This window comes from Zymoseptoria tritici, chromosome 1, assembly GCF_000219625.1.
Source record: "Zymoseptoria tritici IPO323 chromosome 1, whole genome shotgun sequence".
In the NCBI taxonomy this organism is placed as follows: Eukaryota; Fungi; Ascomycota; class Dothideomycetes; order Mycosphaerellales; family Mycosphaerellaceae; genus Zymoseptoria; species Zymoseptoria tritici.
Genome location: NC_018218.1, coordinates 520712 through 539382, shown reverse-complemented (window position 1 = coordinate 539382; position 18671 = coordinate 520712). Strand labels below are relative to the sequence as shown.

The window sequence follows — 18671 nt, the reverse complement described above, 5'->3', positions numbered from 1 at the left end:
AAGGAGTAAGGTAGCGAGCGATTGGGAAGGATGAATAAGGTGTGCAGCGGTTGGCAAGGGTGGATGTTTGGCTATCGCATGCACACACACTCTGCAGACAGCGCTATCGCAGGCTTCGGTTGGGGCGGTTCGATTCGGGTAATGACTCGATTCGCTTAGGACGAAGGGGTGCCGCTCTTCGGAGGGACTTTTGCCTTGGGAATTCCGAGAGAGGGTAACTTGTCGTGGCTAGAGCTGTCAGAGAGTTGAATGGTGTGCTAATCTGCGATTCTGCCAGGACACGTGCGGGAGCTGCTGTGGGAGAATCGCGGGCGAGCAGGGAAGTCGTGGTTTGGAGGCGTCGGGGGGTTAGAATGTTTTACTTCGGCGGAACTGAGGTGTGAGATCAGAATGAATGACGTGCGACGGTGCCGAACAAATGGCGGGATATGGTACCAAGGGAAGGAAGAACGGAACAAAAGGAGAGTCACTTTGAAGAGCATTCGAATATACACCATCAACATGTTCCCGTACTATCGTGACAACTGTCCATGGAAAGAAAAAGGAGAACGGCAGAAGCGAGTCGTCAATGGTTGAAAGAAGCAATTACCCGTAACTTTACTCAACGCGCGTTGCAGACGTTCGTCGAAGCGACCGAATGAAGGTTCAATGGTTCGGCAGCTAATAAGAACCGGGCAGGAGACTTGAGTGTTGGGGGCCGTGAGTTGCCGAGACTTGGGAGGCGCCGCTTCTTTTCGTCCCATCTTGCTGGAGCATCCCTCGTCAAGAAGAGGTATACGCAATGGTATAGTCATGAAGGGAGCAAGGCCACACTGTTTTTGTCCGACGGCTATACGCAGCTCCAACGCACATGCACGATACAAGATCCGATAATAAAGATCCAATCAGTCCGGAGGCATGCAAGTCCATGCATGAAATCAATGATCAATGCATGCACGCACGCACAAGCGACGCCACGCCATGCACTCCACTTCGACACAGCTTGCTACTGCACTTCAACCTCACCTCGCTCTTTGCGGCAAGACAAGACCTCAGCATCGGATCCGATCGGACCATGGGAAGAATAAGCGGAATACTTCCAGATCCTCGCACGTGGCACAGAAACAAGCAGGGTGAGGTCGTGGGGCTGATATTTGCAATTTCTGGGCATCGGCATACTCCCTGTTCGACTTTCGGAACTTCGAGACTCGAGAGCTCGCCGACGGGAGAGGTACACTTGAGACATGGGCGGCAATTTCCAATACCTGGGGGGGAGGGAGTACGGACGGTGTCGACAAAGCAAGAAGGCGAGTTCTCACACCAGTGTCAACATGACCAAAACAAACGTCCCAGGGCACATTGTCGACAACGTCGAGATGCGGACATTAGTACAGAACCTCCAGCGCCATTCTTGCGTGCCAGAGACAGGTTGAAGCCTTGTTGCTGGACCACCATTTGCCATCTTTGATTAGTCTCAGGGGAGAATTTTGAATCCCGGTATGGACAAGGTTGACAAGACCCTTCGGGTGGCATCATGCCACAGCTTTACCCAATTCGACAGCATTGCAGCAGCGCTGGTGGCTTTGGAACAGGGCATCATTTCGAGCAATGGCCAACACCTGCCAATCAATGCGCGAATTAATGGACTCGTCGATCCAAAAGTGTCTGGAAAACTCGCAGAAGTGTGAAGTACATTTTCAAATTCTGCATTGATCACTTCGAGCGGCAGAGACATGGCACAAGGCAAGTTCACGTCGAAAAGGTACAGTACTTGATTGCTTCTCTGCAGAAGGCGCTTCATGTCCCGAGCACCTCGTATTGATACCCAATCGTCCGCAAAACCATACGCATCCACTTCCCTCCGCGTGCACTCCATCCAAAAGCATCATGTTCGATCGCGGGATCCGAACTGCCAGTGTCAAACTTCCGTCCGCAGGAGGAACATCAACAACGACGGAATCCGCAACAGAGAGACCTGCGAAGGAGATGGTCCGCACGCTTCCTCACTCAGCGGACCAGAGCGGGAGACTTCGAGTCAGAGCGCGGTGGGTGTTGGCCAACGCCTGGTGGGTGATGACCACTGTTTTGCCATTGGGGTGGTGGGTGATGGTCCTTGGGACCGAGCGCGCCGCACCCGGTTTCTGTCTCGCCGTACTGCGTGTTGCAGCATTGGTCATACTGCAAGTCAAAAATGTCAGCTCGAGTTGGAGCCTGGAATGTCACCGAGGGTGGAAGATCCGACTCACGCCCGACGAGCACCATGGCCAGAAATTGTACGTTGCCGTCTTGCGGTCTTCGTAGCTGAAGAAGATGCACTGGAGGTTGGCACACGTTAGCGAATCGAATCCGGGGTAGAGTTTGCGTGTGAATGGGAAGGCAAAGACGTACTTCGCCGATGAAATCGGGATCGTTGGGATACTGCATGCCGTTGGGGACGTTCTCGCAAGACTTCTTGGTGTCCTCGTAGTGCACTTGGGTGTTGGAGGCGTCGGTGTAGCAGATGCATTGAACGATGCCGTGTCTGCCGTTGAGTTTTCCGAGGGCGCCGTCTTTCTGCTCGTAGGCGGAGGTCGATCTGGGTGGTTGTGGTTAGCCGGTGAAGTTTTTTGACGGATGTCGCTGGGTGTATACCCGAGGAACAGCACGGCGACCACGAGAGCGGAGGTCAAGGTGTTGGAGACCATGGTTGCTGATTTTTCAAAATGATGGCAGACAGTTGTGATTGAAGCGTGGAGGGCAAGGAAGACTGAGAGAGTGAGAGGGCGGCGTGGCCCTTTTGACAGTAGAGAGCACTGACGCCGATGCTCATGAGATATGACCTGACTTCGACGTTTGTGGCACCGCCTGAGTGAGCGCATCGGAGGGCGTGGCGGTACAGGCCTTGTTCAGGGGCTCAATGGCCTGATTACCGGGAATTGGCCAGGTCAATCCTGGACTTGAAGCGACCACTCCGGCCGCTCGGCTGCTGTACAGGTCTTCTCGATGAAGCAAGACTGATTGGCCAGTCCTTGAATGGTGTACCGACACTTCCGGCCGAACATTCCTCGACCGGCTCGTCCCTATTAGTGCCGCTTTGATATGCAGGCTACGAGCTGCGGACAGTGAACGGTAGAACCTGGTCATCATATGAGCGGTAATTTCGTCCCCCCCGGTTCAGTCCAGGAGGCTAATCCAAGCCCGCGAAGCCGGTGCCTATAGACCTTGTCGTGTGAACAGGCCTCATCCCTCAATTAGGGATAGCGCTTGTTTGCTCAGGACAACTTTATCGACGGTGTCTTCGACAGGTGTCGGCCTGTCGGGTGCCTTGATTTCACCTAATCGGAAATTGATGGGAGTGCAACGGCGACAGCCGGTTTTGAGTATGGATGTCCATTTGAGATATGAGCCATAATCTGCGGGAACCAGTGTCCCGGATGCAGGAAATGTCTGGAAAGCGTCGCATCTTCGATTTCTCATAACCAGCGAGTGCGGCGATCCCCATGCAGCCATTAACAACAATACCAAGAGCCTCAATATCGTGCCTCAACAGCAGACCGTATCACTTCTTCTCTATCGCCTCCATCTGATCCTCCTCCCCCTCCCCACCCAGCCTCTCCACACCCATCACCCTCCTCTTCCAAACCACCTCCCCAACATTCTCAACAGCATCCCTCCGCACCTGCGTCCTCTCTCTCCAAAGCCGCTTCTCCCTCTTCTCTTTCCCACCCATCTTTCTCTCCCTTCCCTCCCTCTCGACCTTCAACAACCTCAACTGCAACCTCTCCCTGCGTTCCATAAACCTCACTCCGTCTTCCACTCTCTTCACCCGCTGTAATATCCCCGATACCTCTCCGAGAAAGGCGTTGATGTCCCACACCAACTGCGGGATACCAGCCGCCTCGCCCCACAGGTCGAGATCTTTGATTACCGCTGGGATGGCCTGCAGGATATCAAACCCAGACTGCCAGGCTGCGAAGAAAGCGTCCGATGACCAGTCCCGGCGCTCGACTTCGTAATGCTGAATGGCGAAGCTGACGTCCCCTCTCTGCTCCGGGTCGGAAGCGAAACGTGCGCGGACGAGGCGTGGGATTTCAAAGTACGTGTTCCCGGCGTAGAGGTATCGTTCTAGAACGTGCAGGAAGAAGGCACGGATTTCCGTCTCGGATTGGGTGATTGTGGTGCTGTCTGCGAGATTATAGTGGTTTGCGTTGGCAGTGAGGAAGAGGCGGCCCTGGCAGATGGGACAGATATTGCGGCTTGGACGGTGGACGGGGGTGGATTGAATTGGGAAGAGGATGAGGGAGGGGTTACGGCGGGGGAGGATGAGGGTGTTGTTTGGGACGAGGGTGTAGTGGAGGCATGGGTAGGTTTTGAGGGTCCATGGGTTCGCCATTTGGTAGGTTGGTCGGTGTGCTGATGGACTTGTGTTTGTTTTGTTGGAGGTTTGTTGTGAGGAGAGCCGACTACCGGAGTCGATTGTTGGATGGTCGTTTGTAATGTGTTGGAAAGCAGATAGATGGAGGTCGAAGAGCGAGGAAGAGTATTAGCCATGGCCGATGGGTCGTGAAGTGAATGTCTGAACAGACAGTCTCAGCCAGAGATTGTCTCACCTGCAGAGGTCGAACATTGTTCGTCTCGGCAGTCGAAGTGTCGGAAAAGAACAGATTCACAGCGTGCATGAGATCTGTCTCTCGAGTGTCTTTGATAGACAGCCTTTGATGCGCCATCTGTGGTCATCTAGCTCGAGTGGCAACCTAGCAGGATGGTTTTGTGCCGTCGACCGGAGAGAAAGATGAAGTTGACCCTTTTGCACCACTCATAGTCCAACACGAGCCGGCTCATATACAAGTATCCGAACTGTTCGTTGGTGCGAATGTTGGACAGGACTAGTGGTCGCTGTTGTCATCGGCCCCTTTCCACCTCTTTCCTGCTCGATCTCGCTTCATACCTTCGAATTGCGCTCTGAGATCCCGTCGGGTCGCTTCTCGGACCTTGAGCTGCTTTCGACTTCTCGTGAGTTGATTGTCGGTGCTAGGGCGACCAGTGTGTCGGTTTTAGACTCAGCCTGCTGGCCAGCGAGCCGGAGTGGAGTAGCATCTGGTCGGGATTGGCGGAAGATACCAAAGAAGGTATCGATGAGGAAAGCGTCGTGGTCGTGGCAAGGTGTCATCCTTGAGCATGCTGTTCGTCGCACTGATACATGAGCCCAGATGGATCAATGCAGGACATGCGTAGTGTCTGTGAGATCTCCAACTTCCACTTGCTGTTCGACCGTGGTGCTTCTGCAGTCCCAAAGGTTGGTAGGAGATCGTGCTGGAGCTCGGTGTCAGTCTGTGTTCCATACTGCAATACGCACGTATCCGAGTGAAGTAGTCCAACGAAAGCCCATCGTCATTCAACGACCTCCGCCGCCTAGCTTTCTCTCCGCCGCACTTGAATTCAACCTCGCCATACCATCTCCACCGCCACCACAACGACCACGACACCAACACCAACACCAACACCACCAACCAGCATGTCCTCGGAGAGATGCTCCGCCAACAGCAGTCCGCTCTCCCGCGAGGGTCAGACACCGACCGCGCCGCCAGCTGGTCGGCAAGACCATCAGCATCGCCCTGCCCTTGCGGGACGGCGGACTGCTGTGTGGTTGACTCTCGCTCCGATCCTCTTTGCGTACAGCAAACTTGTGTTGATTGCCATCCTCACGGTGATCATGCTTCCCGTCCTCGTCTTTGCGGTGCTGCTTCTCTGGGCGGTGGAGCTGGAGGACCCCGAGCGGGTGAGGTGGGTCCTTGGTCTGCCGAGGAAGTGGTGGGTTGCGGTGCAGTAAGTTATGCACTCCTTTCATTCACAGCCTGCACGCCATGCGATTGTCCTTTGCCCATGTCCTTTCATCACACCTCTGGACAGCAAATCACAGCAATACAGTTGGATATTGAGGCATGCGACCAGGCTCTCTTCCTGATTACGCAACATAGCCTCAAGAATGAGGTCGAACTCGAGTCAAGCACGGTCTCAAAGAACGAGGCAAAACGATATTGCATTGATGAAACGAGATGAGAGCTTACCATGAGTTGCTGAGACTTCTGCCTCGCATTGTCGCCGAGTCTGCACTTGTCACGATCGGGATTTGTCACATCACACGCCAACACCGATCGCCACAGAAAGACCACCGCTTTGCTGTCCATCGTCCATCGCTTGCCATTGCTTTGCATCACTTGGACCATTGCTTTTCATCACTTGTGGAGAGAGAGAAAGGAAGAACGTTGGCTGACCGAATCCTTCTCCGGCAGGCAATACTAAAAGTAAGGCGTGAGCTAGCGGCGCGGCCCGCCGGACATCATCCGATCGGGTTAGCTCGGGCTGGGCTTGGCCTTACCCAGCTGCGGAACGACTTCGATCAAAGGCAAACAATTGTCGACATCCTCCGGCGATACCTTGGCGGTGCGCATCGACAAGAGATGGACACCGGCGTAGTGTCATCTCCGCGACGGAAGCGGCAGTCGACGGCAAACGGTATCGCAAGCTGGGGCCGCACTGCATCCAACAACTCGTCAAACTCCTCGGACATTCTCGTTGCAGGTCCAGCAGCACATACCACTCCTACCCGCCCAGAGCAGCAGAGAGCGCTTCCGGCAAGATCACCTTGGTCCAAATCTGCTGATATGGCGGTCCCGACAACAACACATTACTGGTGGGGTCGATTGAAGATTCACTTTGGCAGCAACGCTGCGAAGGAGGCGTTTCGGAATATCGTCAAATCGAAGCCAAACCCAATTTCCTGCCCGAACAGAACATCCTCCGCACACATCGACAACTTGTCCGAAGATGATGAAGGTCAAGAAGGTCCAAATCATCTCGGCACCTACTCGAAGCAATACACATTGGACCACCCTGAGATCAAGTGGATGCATCGAGGTTCAGGACGCTACGTCAAAGCCGATGACTTGAGACCCGATTTTCCAGTCACTTCACCACGTTCGACCCGGTATGTCAAGTTTGAACGCTTTTGGATTATTTCCGTCACATGCGCAACCACTGACAGCTGTTTAGACAAGTTGCTGCGGAGCACTACCCTGTCGCGCCACCATTCACCGATGAGCAATTAGACGAGCTGCACGCAATCCTCGGCGAGCAGTTTGATATCCATAGGAAGGTCATCAATCCAGCTTGCAAGCCGAACTGGAGCCCAACGCAAAAGTCCCAGTTCAACAGCATCTGGGCCCTCATCAAGCAAACCCCGAAAAGTCAATGGCACACCTTACCTGCACTGGTACAACAGACTGGTCATTCTGGGATGATTCACAAATGGATCGTAGCCGTCGAACAACAAATGCCGCAATTGGGTACGAGTGAATCGCGCAGCCGCTTGACCCGCCAAGCCAAGACTACTTCATATGTGGAACAACGCCGCAGTTCACGACCTCGCAATTCTGTCAACAACATCTTCGATAGCGACGACGAGGCTGGCGACGAGAGTGACGAACCAGAAGATCAAGAAATTATGTCCGACAACGGGAACGAGGAACCGCCTGCGCTCAGCATGAATGATACGGTGCACGCCGATGACCTTCATCTCTACCCTGGCCAGGCATTCTATCACACAGGCAACAGATTCTATCGCCCTGGAATCGGTCCGCATGGCGCACATGGTAGCATCGCCATCAACGAGCACGGAGTCAAACGCAAATACAGCGACTTCATCGAGGAAACAAAGGCGGCAAAAGATGATGATGACGAATCGGAGCTTGCTGATTCACGAGGAACATTTTCAAAGGAATACGTCCAGCGACATCCTGAAATCGCATTCAAGCATCGTGGCAAAGGAAGATATCGACGGTGCAGCGATATTGCAACAGCCTCGGCCACGCCAGTCGCATCCTCAGAACGCCGGTCGAGTCGAGCTGACAACTCGTTCACCAAAGACTACGCAGAGAGCCACTTTAGTGATGAGTTCACGCGCAGTGGTCGAGGGAAGCGCAACTCAAAAGCGCGCATGGAAATGGAGGAGTCGCTCGGTGTGCTATTCGACAAGCATTACGTGGACACACATCCGAACGAGCTCTTCCACCATCGAGGTCAAGGGAAATATGCACGTGGACCTCGGAATATCCGTGCGCCTGCCTCGAAGGAGGAAGTACCGCCGCCCGCGTCTGTCGTTGAGGAAGCTTTCGATGAAGGACTGGTCAGCTCCCAATACGTCGACTCGCACCCGAATGAGACATTTCACCATCGTGGGCAAGGCAAATGGGCTCGCGGTCTACCACCACCAGGAAGCTCTAACAAGACTGCGGTGCGTGGACCGGGCAGGGACGGCATGATGGATGAGGAGGTGGATGCAGAAGGCAATCGACCGCCGGGGCTCACTGCGCTTGTGCTGAAGGTTGATGGTCCCGAAAAGTGGCCGAATCTCCACTGGGTGTATCGCGGTGGTGGGAAATGGTGCCGAACATCGAAGGAGGAAATCCAGAGAGCCGCGATGCCCCCAGCTCCACCTCGCAGACCACGCACATCAGTGTATGCAAGAGTACGAACAAGTGGTGCCGATGCTCAGCTCCAGCGCGAAAGTCTTGCCGCAGAAGAGTCCATCGGTGGAACTCGCTGGAGCGGCCAGGATACAACCAAGAGCCAGTCCTCCCCTCGCCAGCCGAAGACTTCCCGCCGGCGCGGCGTGCGCACAACCCTCGCGAACAATGAATCCAAAAACTCCTCCAACTCGCAATCGAAAGCACCCACTCCCCGCCCGGCCCTCCTGTCCCCAGAAGAAGACATCCTCACCGACATCGACTTTCCCACCCTGTACAAACCCGACTGGACGCCGGCTGACTTAGGCGGTAATACCGACCAAGCCAGCCGCATTCAAGCACGGAAGTACAGATCCATAGTCGGTCCGGAACCATACGTCACAGCCCTCACCAAACACGATCCTGCTGTGCGCTCACTCTCGAACCTCAAGCTCCTCGCCGCAAACGCTCAACAAGCCCTCCTGGCCCTCCAAGCAGAGTACCTCGACCTGGACAAGATCGTCGCAATCCATCCCATGAACGGCAAGAAAGAGCGCAAACCCGTCAAAGGCGGACGGCAAACCGTCGAGCCAGCCGTCTTCGAAGACAGAAAAGAAGCACTGCTGTACGACTACACTTTCGACCCACGCAAGATCGGGTACCAAGACCCCGATGCACAACGCATCATCCGCGACGACGAAGGAAGAGAACTCCGCCGGAGGAGAAATCGAGTCGGCGCCGACAATTCCCTCCCAAATGGTGTCAATTATGGCGACGGCGAAATGACAGCCAAACGCACTGTGAAGCCCATCTCCCGGTTCGACGGCGTAGTCGTGCAAGCTCCTAGGAAGAGATCACGACTCTCGACTGCGCCGGGGAATGATGAGACGCCCTCTCAATCCCGTCCTGAGACACCAGTGCAGAACGAAGCTGAAGGCGCTCGACCTTCCCGACAGCGAGGCCGAGCGGGAGAACATGTCCCCAAGCGTATCCGCGAATTGAGACATGGAAGCGTGCCGGCTTCGGGAAGGAGCGCGAGTGAAGAGTCGACGGCGCGGATAGGAGCGAGTGTCGCTGGGAGCGTCGTCGATGGAGATGTGTCCGATCCTCTCGACATTCGGAATCTCATCAATGACAACGGCAACGGAGAAGGCGATATGTCGGCGACCATCAACCCCTCCATCGAAGTCCCACCACCAAGCAATGAAGCCTACTCCGCCAACATCGATGCCTTCGCCAATAACGCTGCTGTCTCACCTGCTGGCTCTCCGGGTCCACTTGGTGAAATGACTTCTGCCATGATGGTCGCTCGCAAGGGTCGCCCGCCGGGAAGTAAGAATCTTCACAAGCGGAGGGATGCTGGCATCAAGAAGGGTCCTAGGAAGCCGAAGGTTGTGGGCGGTGAGGAAACTAGTACGAGCGTGGAGCCGGATGGTGGTGGAGATGAATATGGAGATGTGATGATGGCTGATGAGGGGGCGGGTACAGAGGGTGTGGAGTCACCTGTGCGTGCGCCTGCGGCTGCGGCTGGGTTTGGGAGTGGCTTTGGAGGTATGGGGATTGGGATGTTGATTTGAGAATTTGGTTTGGGTGAGACGGAGTTTCCTCCCCGGATGCAAACGTTGCTCAGGTTGCAAAGACAGGGTGGATGTGGTAATACTGGGATGCGGGAGACGAGAAATACGAGGAGACGTTGAGTCGTCGGTGAGAGGTATAGACAATCGGTGGTCAAATCTATCAATGGTCTGCCTGCAGCACGCCAGTCCGCCCCCTCGTGCGGTTATCAACATGATGTCAAGTGACGGTTGGGATGTCTTTGCGATACCTCCGGAGCTCCAACCAAACCGCATCATGCAACTGGGCCTCCTAGAGCTCAGACTGTACAGTCTAATGAGCCGCGGGGCGAGAAGTCGTTGCTGCTTTGGCTCCCTCTTTCCCTCGTACACAGCCATACTCCTCGAACAATATCTCCGTTCTCAGGCTTAGACTGCGCGGTTTGAGCCACTTCAGTCGGACACATACGGTGCGACTGTAGCGAATTAAGGACACAGTCTCCGTGATTCTTCTGGGACTTTTGCGAAAATCCTCGGACCTCTAGCCGTTGTCGTTCATGGTGGTGCACACCGCTTGTCCTTCATTCGCTGGGTATAATAAGATGTCGAACCCTCGAAGTAGGAGATTAGCTAACGGGTTCCATACACGTGGATCAACACTTTTGCTCGACAGCAAGTCAGAGCAGATCAACCTCAACGGCCTACATCTTCACGTTTTCTTTGCACTTCCGAATTGGGACGGGTTTGAACGGTTTTTGCATTCCAGTGGAGATGGAAGAGTCGTCCTTGTGGACAGGGGGTTCCTTGTGGACGCGGGGTTCCTTGTGGACAGGGGGTTCCTTGAGGCGCAGAAGCTCGGAGGGCGGTGCTGCCTGCGAGACCATGGTATATCCGATTGTGGTGAGTATACTGTACGAAGACGAGATCGTAGCATGCTCGTATGCATCGGAGAATCATTCACGTGCATCCACCTCGGTGCGAATGAGATGTTTTCCAGCCGTTAGTCCGTTTCATATTTGGGGAAGGAGCCGCCTGTTAGTGTGTTTGGTCACCATCCCTGCAAGCGCGACATCCCGGCTGCGGAGTTCCCGCTCGTGCATGCGGGTCCTCGACTTCTTCGACTTCTTCTTTTCCTTCCCATATCGACATCGCCGTCGCCATTGCTGACGCGGATCGTCTTTCCCGTGACGTCTGGAAGAAACTGGACCTCGTCGACCGATCGACCGCATTTCACCAAGGACCCCACCGAACGACCGCCTCCATGCCCGCCGCAGCGATCTACCCGCCCACCTAAACATTGGCCGCAATGGCTTCACTTCCAGCACCACCGGACGGTGCTCCTCTACCGGAGAACAGCAATATCGACTTGGACGACATACCGGAAGCCCCGCTCTCACGATCTCGTTCACTCTCGAGCAGTCCAGCAGGCGCAGCACCGTCCGGCTCTCGTCTGAAGAACCGGCTACAGCTGCGCAATGCTGGCTTTCGCGGACCCGAAGTACCAACCCGAAAGGTTACTCCAGTCTCGGTCACGGTCTCGAACTCCTGGTCCAACTCATCCGTCATGCAATCTTCTGGATCGAATCTCTCCGACATCGAAAACACACCTCCAGACGGCAAGGTTTCGGTTGGCAGCAGGAAGCCAATTCAGGGTTCACGAGATGCGAGCGGTGTCTTGCAGGAAATAAGGAACACTGGAACTGTGCGACAAGCAAAGAACTCGCGATCACGCGTGATGTCCGGTCGGCTCTTTAGTCCGGAGACAGCAAACATAGCGCAGGACGGCAACGACAGCGGCTCACCAGTACAAGGAGGCTCGATCTCCAAGCGGACACGATCAATACGGAGCCGAGTCAAGATGGGCAGACCACGCCGTTCGATCAGTGGAGAGACACAGCAGTATGTCGAACACCTCGAGGCCGAGCTTTCAGCTGCGCAAGCCCAGATCTCAGCTCTGGCCTCTCCAACCTCGTCACGAGACCAGTCAGCGAGGATGCGACATCTCAGTGCCGAGACCAAGCAATTGCAGGAAGAGATCGCAGACTGGGAGACAAAGTATGAGGAGCGGATACGAGATGAAGTTGATCGACACTTTCAACTCGAGTCGAGTTTGCGATCACGTCTACGGACAATGGAACTGGAGGCCGAAGAGACGAGGTTCAAGATGCTGGAACTGGCGTCACGATTGGACAATGCGACGGAGACTCTGAACGCTGCGGAAACGGCTAATGTCAATCTGGAGAAGCGGATTGAGATCATGTCGGAAATGCTCGCTGCGTCGCCGACCAAACACGACTTCCATACGGAGGACCGATCTCGTCATGGCAGGCAACGGTCTATGCTGCCTCGATTCCCGACTGCTGGAGCTTTAATGTCTCCCGAAAGAGCGACCTTCAATCAGGCGTCCTCTCCAAATCAGTCCAGAATGAGCATGCCCATTCTGCCAGAGGCGTATTCGCCGGATGCATGTTCATCAGATGATGGTCATCCCGCGTCCGAGGCGTCGATGGTGTCGTCTTCCTACAATGCCTTCAATCCTCCACCGTTATCGAGAACGAATACCAAGAGAAGGATGAGACGATTTGGTGCTGGTAGCCTTGGTCCCAAGCCACTCATTCTGCCGTCGACCTCCCACCACGACTCGGTCATCGGATCTACAGCAGGAATGGACCGACAAGAGATGGCAAGTCGCCTACCATTCTCCATGGACTACTCTATGCAGGACCAAGACCGACAAAGCTGGCGAAAATCATCTGTCAATTCGTATGCTGGATCGTTCCCTCCTTCCCTTCCAGGATCACCGAGGCCAGCTGTGCTGCATAAGCCGATCTTTCCGGGGGAGCACGACGAAGATGTTGTGGAGCATGACCTCAATTCACCCGATGAAGATGACCATGAAGCAATGCTAGACGACTTCTTCGAGAGCTCACCACTTCTGGAAATCTCCGGCATCGTTACCCCGACCTTGCGCGATGGCGTGCATGTTTCCGATCGTGGAGCCAATGCAGGCCGCAACCTCATGGATGAGTTGGCCGCAGTGCAGACATCCGACCCAGCTTCAAGCACAGAAGCCTATGCCTCCCGCAAATCCGACTCTACCCCAAGCCATCGCCTGCACTCATCGCCCTTCCACTCCATCTCCGAAGCGTTTACATATCCTCCAGGCCACACGCCACCAGCAGGCTCGATCCGTAGCCCACCTACGATAACAACAGTTTCAACCACCAATCCTCGCCACCGCCGTCTGCACCGCCGCGTTTCCAGCCGTTCAGGAACCCGCTCCGCTCGACCGAAGTCAGTCACCTCCCTCTCAACCCTCGACAGCCTCACCCTGAGCTTCAGCAACATCTTCCGCAACCCGGTCGCTATGGCAAAACATCTCGTCGAAACAGCACAGTCCCGCGCGAGAATTCCTTCGTCATTATTTAACGTCCAATGGTGGCTAGTCGGCATCCTCCTCGGTCCCATGGCAAAACGCCGATTCCTTAAGAAGGCGAACGGGCAAGTGTGTTGTGCTGAGGAGGCAGCTAGGAGGTCTCTGCTCGGCGCATCACCTTGCACATCTCCGCCGAATGACGATGATGGAGGATCTGGCACGGCAATGGACTATGGAACCTTATATCAGACTCCACCGCCATCTTCTTCACCTCCGACTCGCACTCATAAGAGGAGGAGTTGGGATGGTAGCGTGGCTGCTAAGCGCTGTCCGCATCATCCCAACCATGCGAGTGCAGCGCAGGGAGCTGCTGCGGCGACGGCGACGAAGAGGAGTAAACACAGTCCGTGGCTGTGGTTGAAATTCAGCTTGACGCTGGCGATTGCGGTGGGAGTGGCGTTTAAAGACGGGCCGGGGAGTTTGTTGAAGATGAAGATTGGGAAGAAGGCGGGGAGTGCGAGTGGGAATGGGAGTAAAGTTCAAAGTGCAAGTGCCGACAGGGATGAGCCGGTTCAGGGCGCGGCGAATTGGAGAGGCGCGAGTCGGGATCCGAGTGGGGATGAAGGTGGTGGTGGTGCTGGGATGGAGGTGGGTAGCGCTGAGGTTGGCGGGTTGGGACTCGATTCTGGGGTTGTGGACGGCGATACTGCCGAGCCCGAAGGAGTGGGTGATGGAGCGCCTGGATGATACAAGAATTTGCGAGAGAGGAGCAGCGAGCTTCTCAAGATTGGTTAAGTACCAAGCCTGCCGCCGGACTGGATACGGTGAGCAAGGCATTGGGCACACCAGGACATACGACTTTGAGCCGAACACGGCACTTTTCCTTATCCTTGGGCGGATACGAGCGATTGTATGTTTTGAATTCCATGCGGAGGGAGAGCGAGTAACAGAGATACCCCGAGTATGCGTGCTGGATGCATAGAGAAGACACAGAAGTGGAAGTACTGGTAGTCTTAATCAGTAATCAGTAATGAATGATATTGCAGAGAAAGCAGTCGACGTCCATTTTGTGATCGTGGTTCAGAAGAATAAAGTGTTGCTCGTTAGAAGAGTCTCTGATTGACGGCATTATGATCCTCCTATACACCTGGTTACCCAGCTACGAAGGTAGCACTCAAACCGCCCTCGCCGCCTCACCACCCAAATCCTCTTCCTCCACATTCCTCTTCCCTCGCCCTAAAGATCCCTCGCCGACGCCCATTCGCTTCGCAACGTACTGCTGTGCGACGATGCCTACGCTGAGTGTGAGCGTCTCTTCCAACCACTCCACCGCCCAGTCTCGAGGATCTACGCCCCCGGCTGCGATTAATTCGCGGATACTCTCTGGTAGACCCGCGAGGTTCATGCTTGAGCCATCGTCATCGCTGGTGGAGGATGCGTCGAGCCAACTCGCCCAGACGGCAGGGAAGGGTTGAGAAAGGGAGTGGAAGGCGAGAGAGTGCAGCGGGTCGTAAAGGTAGATTGCGAAGACGACGAGGTCTTCATTTGCACCTTCTTCCGTCTTCTTGTCTTCCGTGTGGGCGTCGCCTGCGAACCAGGTTGCGTCGGAGGTGTAGCCTACTGCTTGGATGGCGAGGAAGATATCCGAAGACCTGACCGGGTTGGACTCGGAGAGCGTTTCCGTGGCTCGTTTAGCGGCTTCTTCGACCCCACCACGTGCGTCGAAGAATTCTTTCGCGTAGGATTCAGCAGACACGCGGACGAGGCGGGTGCCTTCTTTCAGTCCCTGAACGACACCGAGGGATCGCGCTGCTGCGGACTCGCGGTACCAAGGTCCGTCGGTCCAGCCTGAACCTGCTCCGCCGAGCACGCCTGCGCCGCGATAGCCGGATGTGTCTGCGTCGGAGCGGTTGCGGGACTCGGAGCCGCGTTGGAGGACGAGGAGGTCGCCGCCTTCGACTTGGGACATGACGCGGGAGAAGGTGGAGTAGATTAATGGGTCGAGGGAGGGGTAGTTGAGGATGTCGTGGGTGGTGTGGATTTGCAGGCGTTCGTGGGCGGAGATGGGAGGGGCGATGTGGGAGATTAAGGAGGTGAATGTGGGAAGGGCGCGGGTGCGGAGATCGGTGCCTGGGAGGAGGAGGTCAGCGGGGTGTGTATATATTTTGAGCGTGGTGTCAGGCCCTACCAATGCTTTGAAGATTCTTCATATTGCCTCGCACTTGATCCGCCCACTTCTGTGCTTCCTCATTCCCCGTGATTTGCGTCGCGATGTTCTCTGCTTGTTTGACGGCTGCTGTTGCAGCGCTGTACATGCTTCCCCACCATCCTCCTCCACTGCTCGCGGGTGCAGCTTTGGCTGGCTCAGCCTCTGCCGTTTGAGACTGGTGGAAGCTTCTGCTACCATCTGTGCTTCCTCTCTCTTTGCCCTGAGCTTGGACTCGATCCTCACTGCTATTCCTCTGGCTGCTGCCGACGGATGTGCTGGCGGGGGTGTAATCTACTCCTCGCTTTGGGCTGCGGCCAGTGGTGTTGCTCGTTGCGCTGGAGCTCATGCGGGGAGTAGTAGGTCGGGACGTAGGCGCCTTTTTTGCTGCAAGTTGCTTCTCGATTTCGGCGAGAGCATCTTCGCCTAGATCATCGTTGGTGTTCGCGGGAGGATTGGTCTTCTTGGTGGACTTCGAAGTGGGTGCTGGTGCTTGCTCGTCGGCGCCGAGGGAGTCCAGTTCAGCCAGCAGATCGGCGTCGTCTTTCCGAGGCATCGTAGGTGAGACTGTGATTATGCGATCCGGTAAGGAAGTAAAGTCGTTCAAAGATGAGACGACGACATGGTCAACAATGGAGAGTGGAGAGATCGAGCTTGGGCCAGACGTCAGGGGTCCAAGCTCGTATTTTCTGCAGGGATCCAAGCCAAAATACCAACGTCACTTCACACTTGCTTGTCCCGATCTTCGACAACTTCGAGCAAACATTTCCAACAAGACTATTGTTAGTGGTTGCTATTGTCAGTCATATCTACTCTTTGGCTTACACTTACAAGAAACTTCTCGATTGCACATCTTGTAGCCGATCACCTGAGTTGCAACGGGGAAAACTAGAGAGCAATCGGATCAACGGCGGCATATGCCTCCAGTCTGCGCGAGGCTACTCGCCAATGAGGTTGGATGCTCGACATGATTGTACAAGGTGATATAGGTGAGCTTCAAATACCGCATCTATTTGGGCAACTCCATCAGCGTTGACAGCCGAGCCGCCTCCAGAATACAGTGCTATCTACTGCCCAGAGCCTTCGCCTTCATTACCAAAGTCGTCATGCGCAGACCAGAAACCACCACTTCCCAGTCCACAATGGTGCACCAGACCACAATACATGTCGAGCAAGTCGAAGTCCGTGATGTTCTCCCTCGCGAAGCTCAATGCTCAGGACGCGTGAGAATCACTATATTCAAGCCCAGTCAGTACGTCTTCCATTCGAGGTTGCGCCATCCAACGGCATGAACATGAGATGGAGACCTACCCTGCAACATCTCCTGGCTGTGAGCCTTCTCCTCCTCGAGCTTAGCCTTCTTGTCTGCCTCGGACGTGGCCTGCTGGAGATGGTCAGTGGCTTCGACATGATCGGCGCAAGTCGACGGTACTACTTACACCCTGCTGGCCTGGCGTGATCGAGGCGTCGTTGGATGAGATGGCGGAATTAGCGGAGTCGATGGAGGCGCCGCCCGCACGAACGCCCTTCCACGTGGAGAATGCGCCGAAGCCCAAGACTCCGATGCTTGGACCGAAGACGACGGCGAAGGGAACGATGTTGCTGAATCTCTGAGACATGATGTTATGTTGGCACGATGTTGTTGGAGCGGATGCGCTGGTTGGTGTCGTTGTTGGTGGAGGATTCGAGGTTGTTCGAGAGATGGTGTAGAGGATCAGACTCGGAAAGGCAGCCGAGGTTTTGTAGGAAGACTTGGGAAGCTCGGACTGGTGAAGACGCGGCTGGGTCCGCTGCTTGCCTAAGCCGGATGTGTGTCCTCTACTCACAGCGCGAGAGCTTTCGTATGCGATCTGCGGAACATGTAAGTAGCTGCAGAGTGTTTGCGTTTACATCTCAGCTCCATCTCTACCAACCTGTGGTGTTTGTGAAGATACGCCCATTGGGAAAGCGCATTGCAAGTTCAGCCGCCGAACGGACGTCTTCTGTCTGCAGTCTCTCGTAAACCTCCTCAAGCCGTTGATCGCGGCAAGTCCAAGAGACATGATCGTACGCTGATTGACACCTTGACGAGAGAATGAATGAAGTGATGGACTCTAGATTGAAAGACCCAGCGGACCGGACTGGTATATGACCGTATGCTCAACAAAGGCATAGCCTAGCAATCCGCGATACAAGTGCACTCTGAACAAGGTGCCAAACAAATCTCCACAGTGCATCAAAGGTGCTTCGAACAGGGGGTTGCGTGCATACGGTAGCAATCAACACTAGCGGATTGGCGCAGACCATTCACCACATTCAAGGTCCCTGTTCTCAACGACAGAACGTAGCTGCATCGATGAAGAAGCATTGATCACTGCCATACGTGGGTATGTCTACTTCATGTTGTGTACCTTGAAACAGATTGTCCTGAAGCCTCAAACAGCAACAATCGTATCTACTCGTTGCTTCCAAGCACATATTCCTGATGGTACCGCTTGACTTCCGATCTGACGCTTCTCATGCAACCAAGTACAATATGTGAAATTATACCTAAGACTTGGTCAAAGCCCTCTTCGTGCAGTCCTTGTTCGAGTGTGAAGCTGCCGTAGGGAGTTCGTACGCTGTCGTGGTCGCTGTCTCATCCGACAAAGCCGGGTTCGAATTGTGTTTGCAGCGATGACTTCATGCTCCTTTGATCCTACGGTTCGGTCGGACTTCAGTACGCTGCAGTCCTGCTCCGCTGCTTGCAAATCCAAGCGTATATCCTGTCAGCCCTAGGTATCCTGGCTGGGAAGGATGTCGAAGGCGACGTTGCGTGGCGCTGAAATCGCATGCTTTCCATCGTTTGAACCTTCCTGCGATAGCGGCTTGCGTGTTCAAGTCGGCGCTGCTCTTCTCCTGGCTCTTGCTTGGTCAACCTCATGCACTTGCTCTTCCTACTATGACTGTTGACGCTGCTTTTTTTCCTGCTCTTGCGTGTCCGTGGACTTCGATAAAATTGTTTCGATCGTTCTTGACGCAGCATTGCATCCACCGAGTGACGGGTATGTCTCCCCTCCTGACCTCGTGGTCTCGCGAGTGGCGTGCCAACGCGT

The 18671-nt window shown here is 54.9% G+C and overlaps 5 protein-coding genes across 5 annotated transcripts; 2 read left to right on the top strand and 3 right to left on the bottom strand.

The window, feature by feature from the left end:
* Window positions 1–1986: 1986 nt before the first annotated feature.
* Window positions 1987–2663, bottom strand: MYCGRDRAFT_88698 (uncharacterized protein; the record flags this gene model as incomplete). The annotated part of the gene is made up of 4 exons (XM_003855841.1): window positions 1987–2157; window positions 2226–2294; window positions 2368–2554; window positions 2611–2663. The coding sequence occupies 4 exons, from the start codon at window positions 2661–2663 to the stop codon at window positions 1987–1989; spliced, it is 480 nt and encodes a 159-aa protein (XP_003855889.1).
* A 1758-nt stretch (window positions 2664–4421) lies between these two features.
* Window positions 4422–4685, bottom strand: MYCGRDRAFT_83337 (uncharacterized protein; the record flags this gene model as incomplete). The annotated part of the gene is made up of 1 exon (XM_003855840.1): window positions 4422–4685. The coding sequence occupies one exon, from the start codon at window positions 4683–4685 to the stop codon at window positions 4422–4424; it is 264 nt and encodes an 87-aa protein (XP_003855888.1).
* A 788-nt stretch (window positions 4686–5473) lies between these two features.
* MYCGRDRAFT_88696 (uncharacterized protein) lies at window positions 5474–10039 on the top strand (the record flags this gene model as incomplete). Its single annotated transcript, XM_003857708.1, has 4 exons — window positions 5474–5784; window positions 6365–6402; window positions 6541–6946; window positions 7012–10039. The coding sequence occupies 4 exons, from the start codon at window positions 5474–5476 to the stop codon at window positions 10037–10039; spliced, it is 3783 nt and encodes a 1260-aa protein (XP_003857756.1).
* Window positions 10040–11321: 1282 nt separating this feature from the next.
* On the top strand, window positions 11322–14138 carry MYCGRDRAFT_88695 (uncharacterized protein; the record flags this gene model as incomplete). The annotated part of the gene is made up of 1 exon (XM_003857709.1): window positions 11322–14138. The coding sequence occupies one exon, from the start codon at window positions 11322–11324 to the stop codon at window positions 14136–14138; it is 2817 nt and encodes a 938-aa protein (XP_003857757.1).
* Window positions 14139–14565: 427 nt separating this feature from the next.
* MYCGRDRAFT_83336 (uncharacterized protein) lies at window positions 14566–15946 on the bottom strand (the record flags this gene model as incomplete). The annotated part of the gene is made up of 2 exons (XM_003855839.1): window positions 14566–15521; window positions 15580–15946. 2 exons carry the CDS (start codon window positions 15944–15946, stop codon window positions 14566–14568), a joined length of 1323 nt encoding a protein of 440 aa, XP_003855887.1.
* Window positions 15947–18671: the final 2725 nt, after the last annotated feature.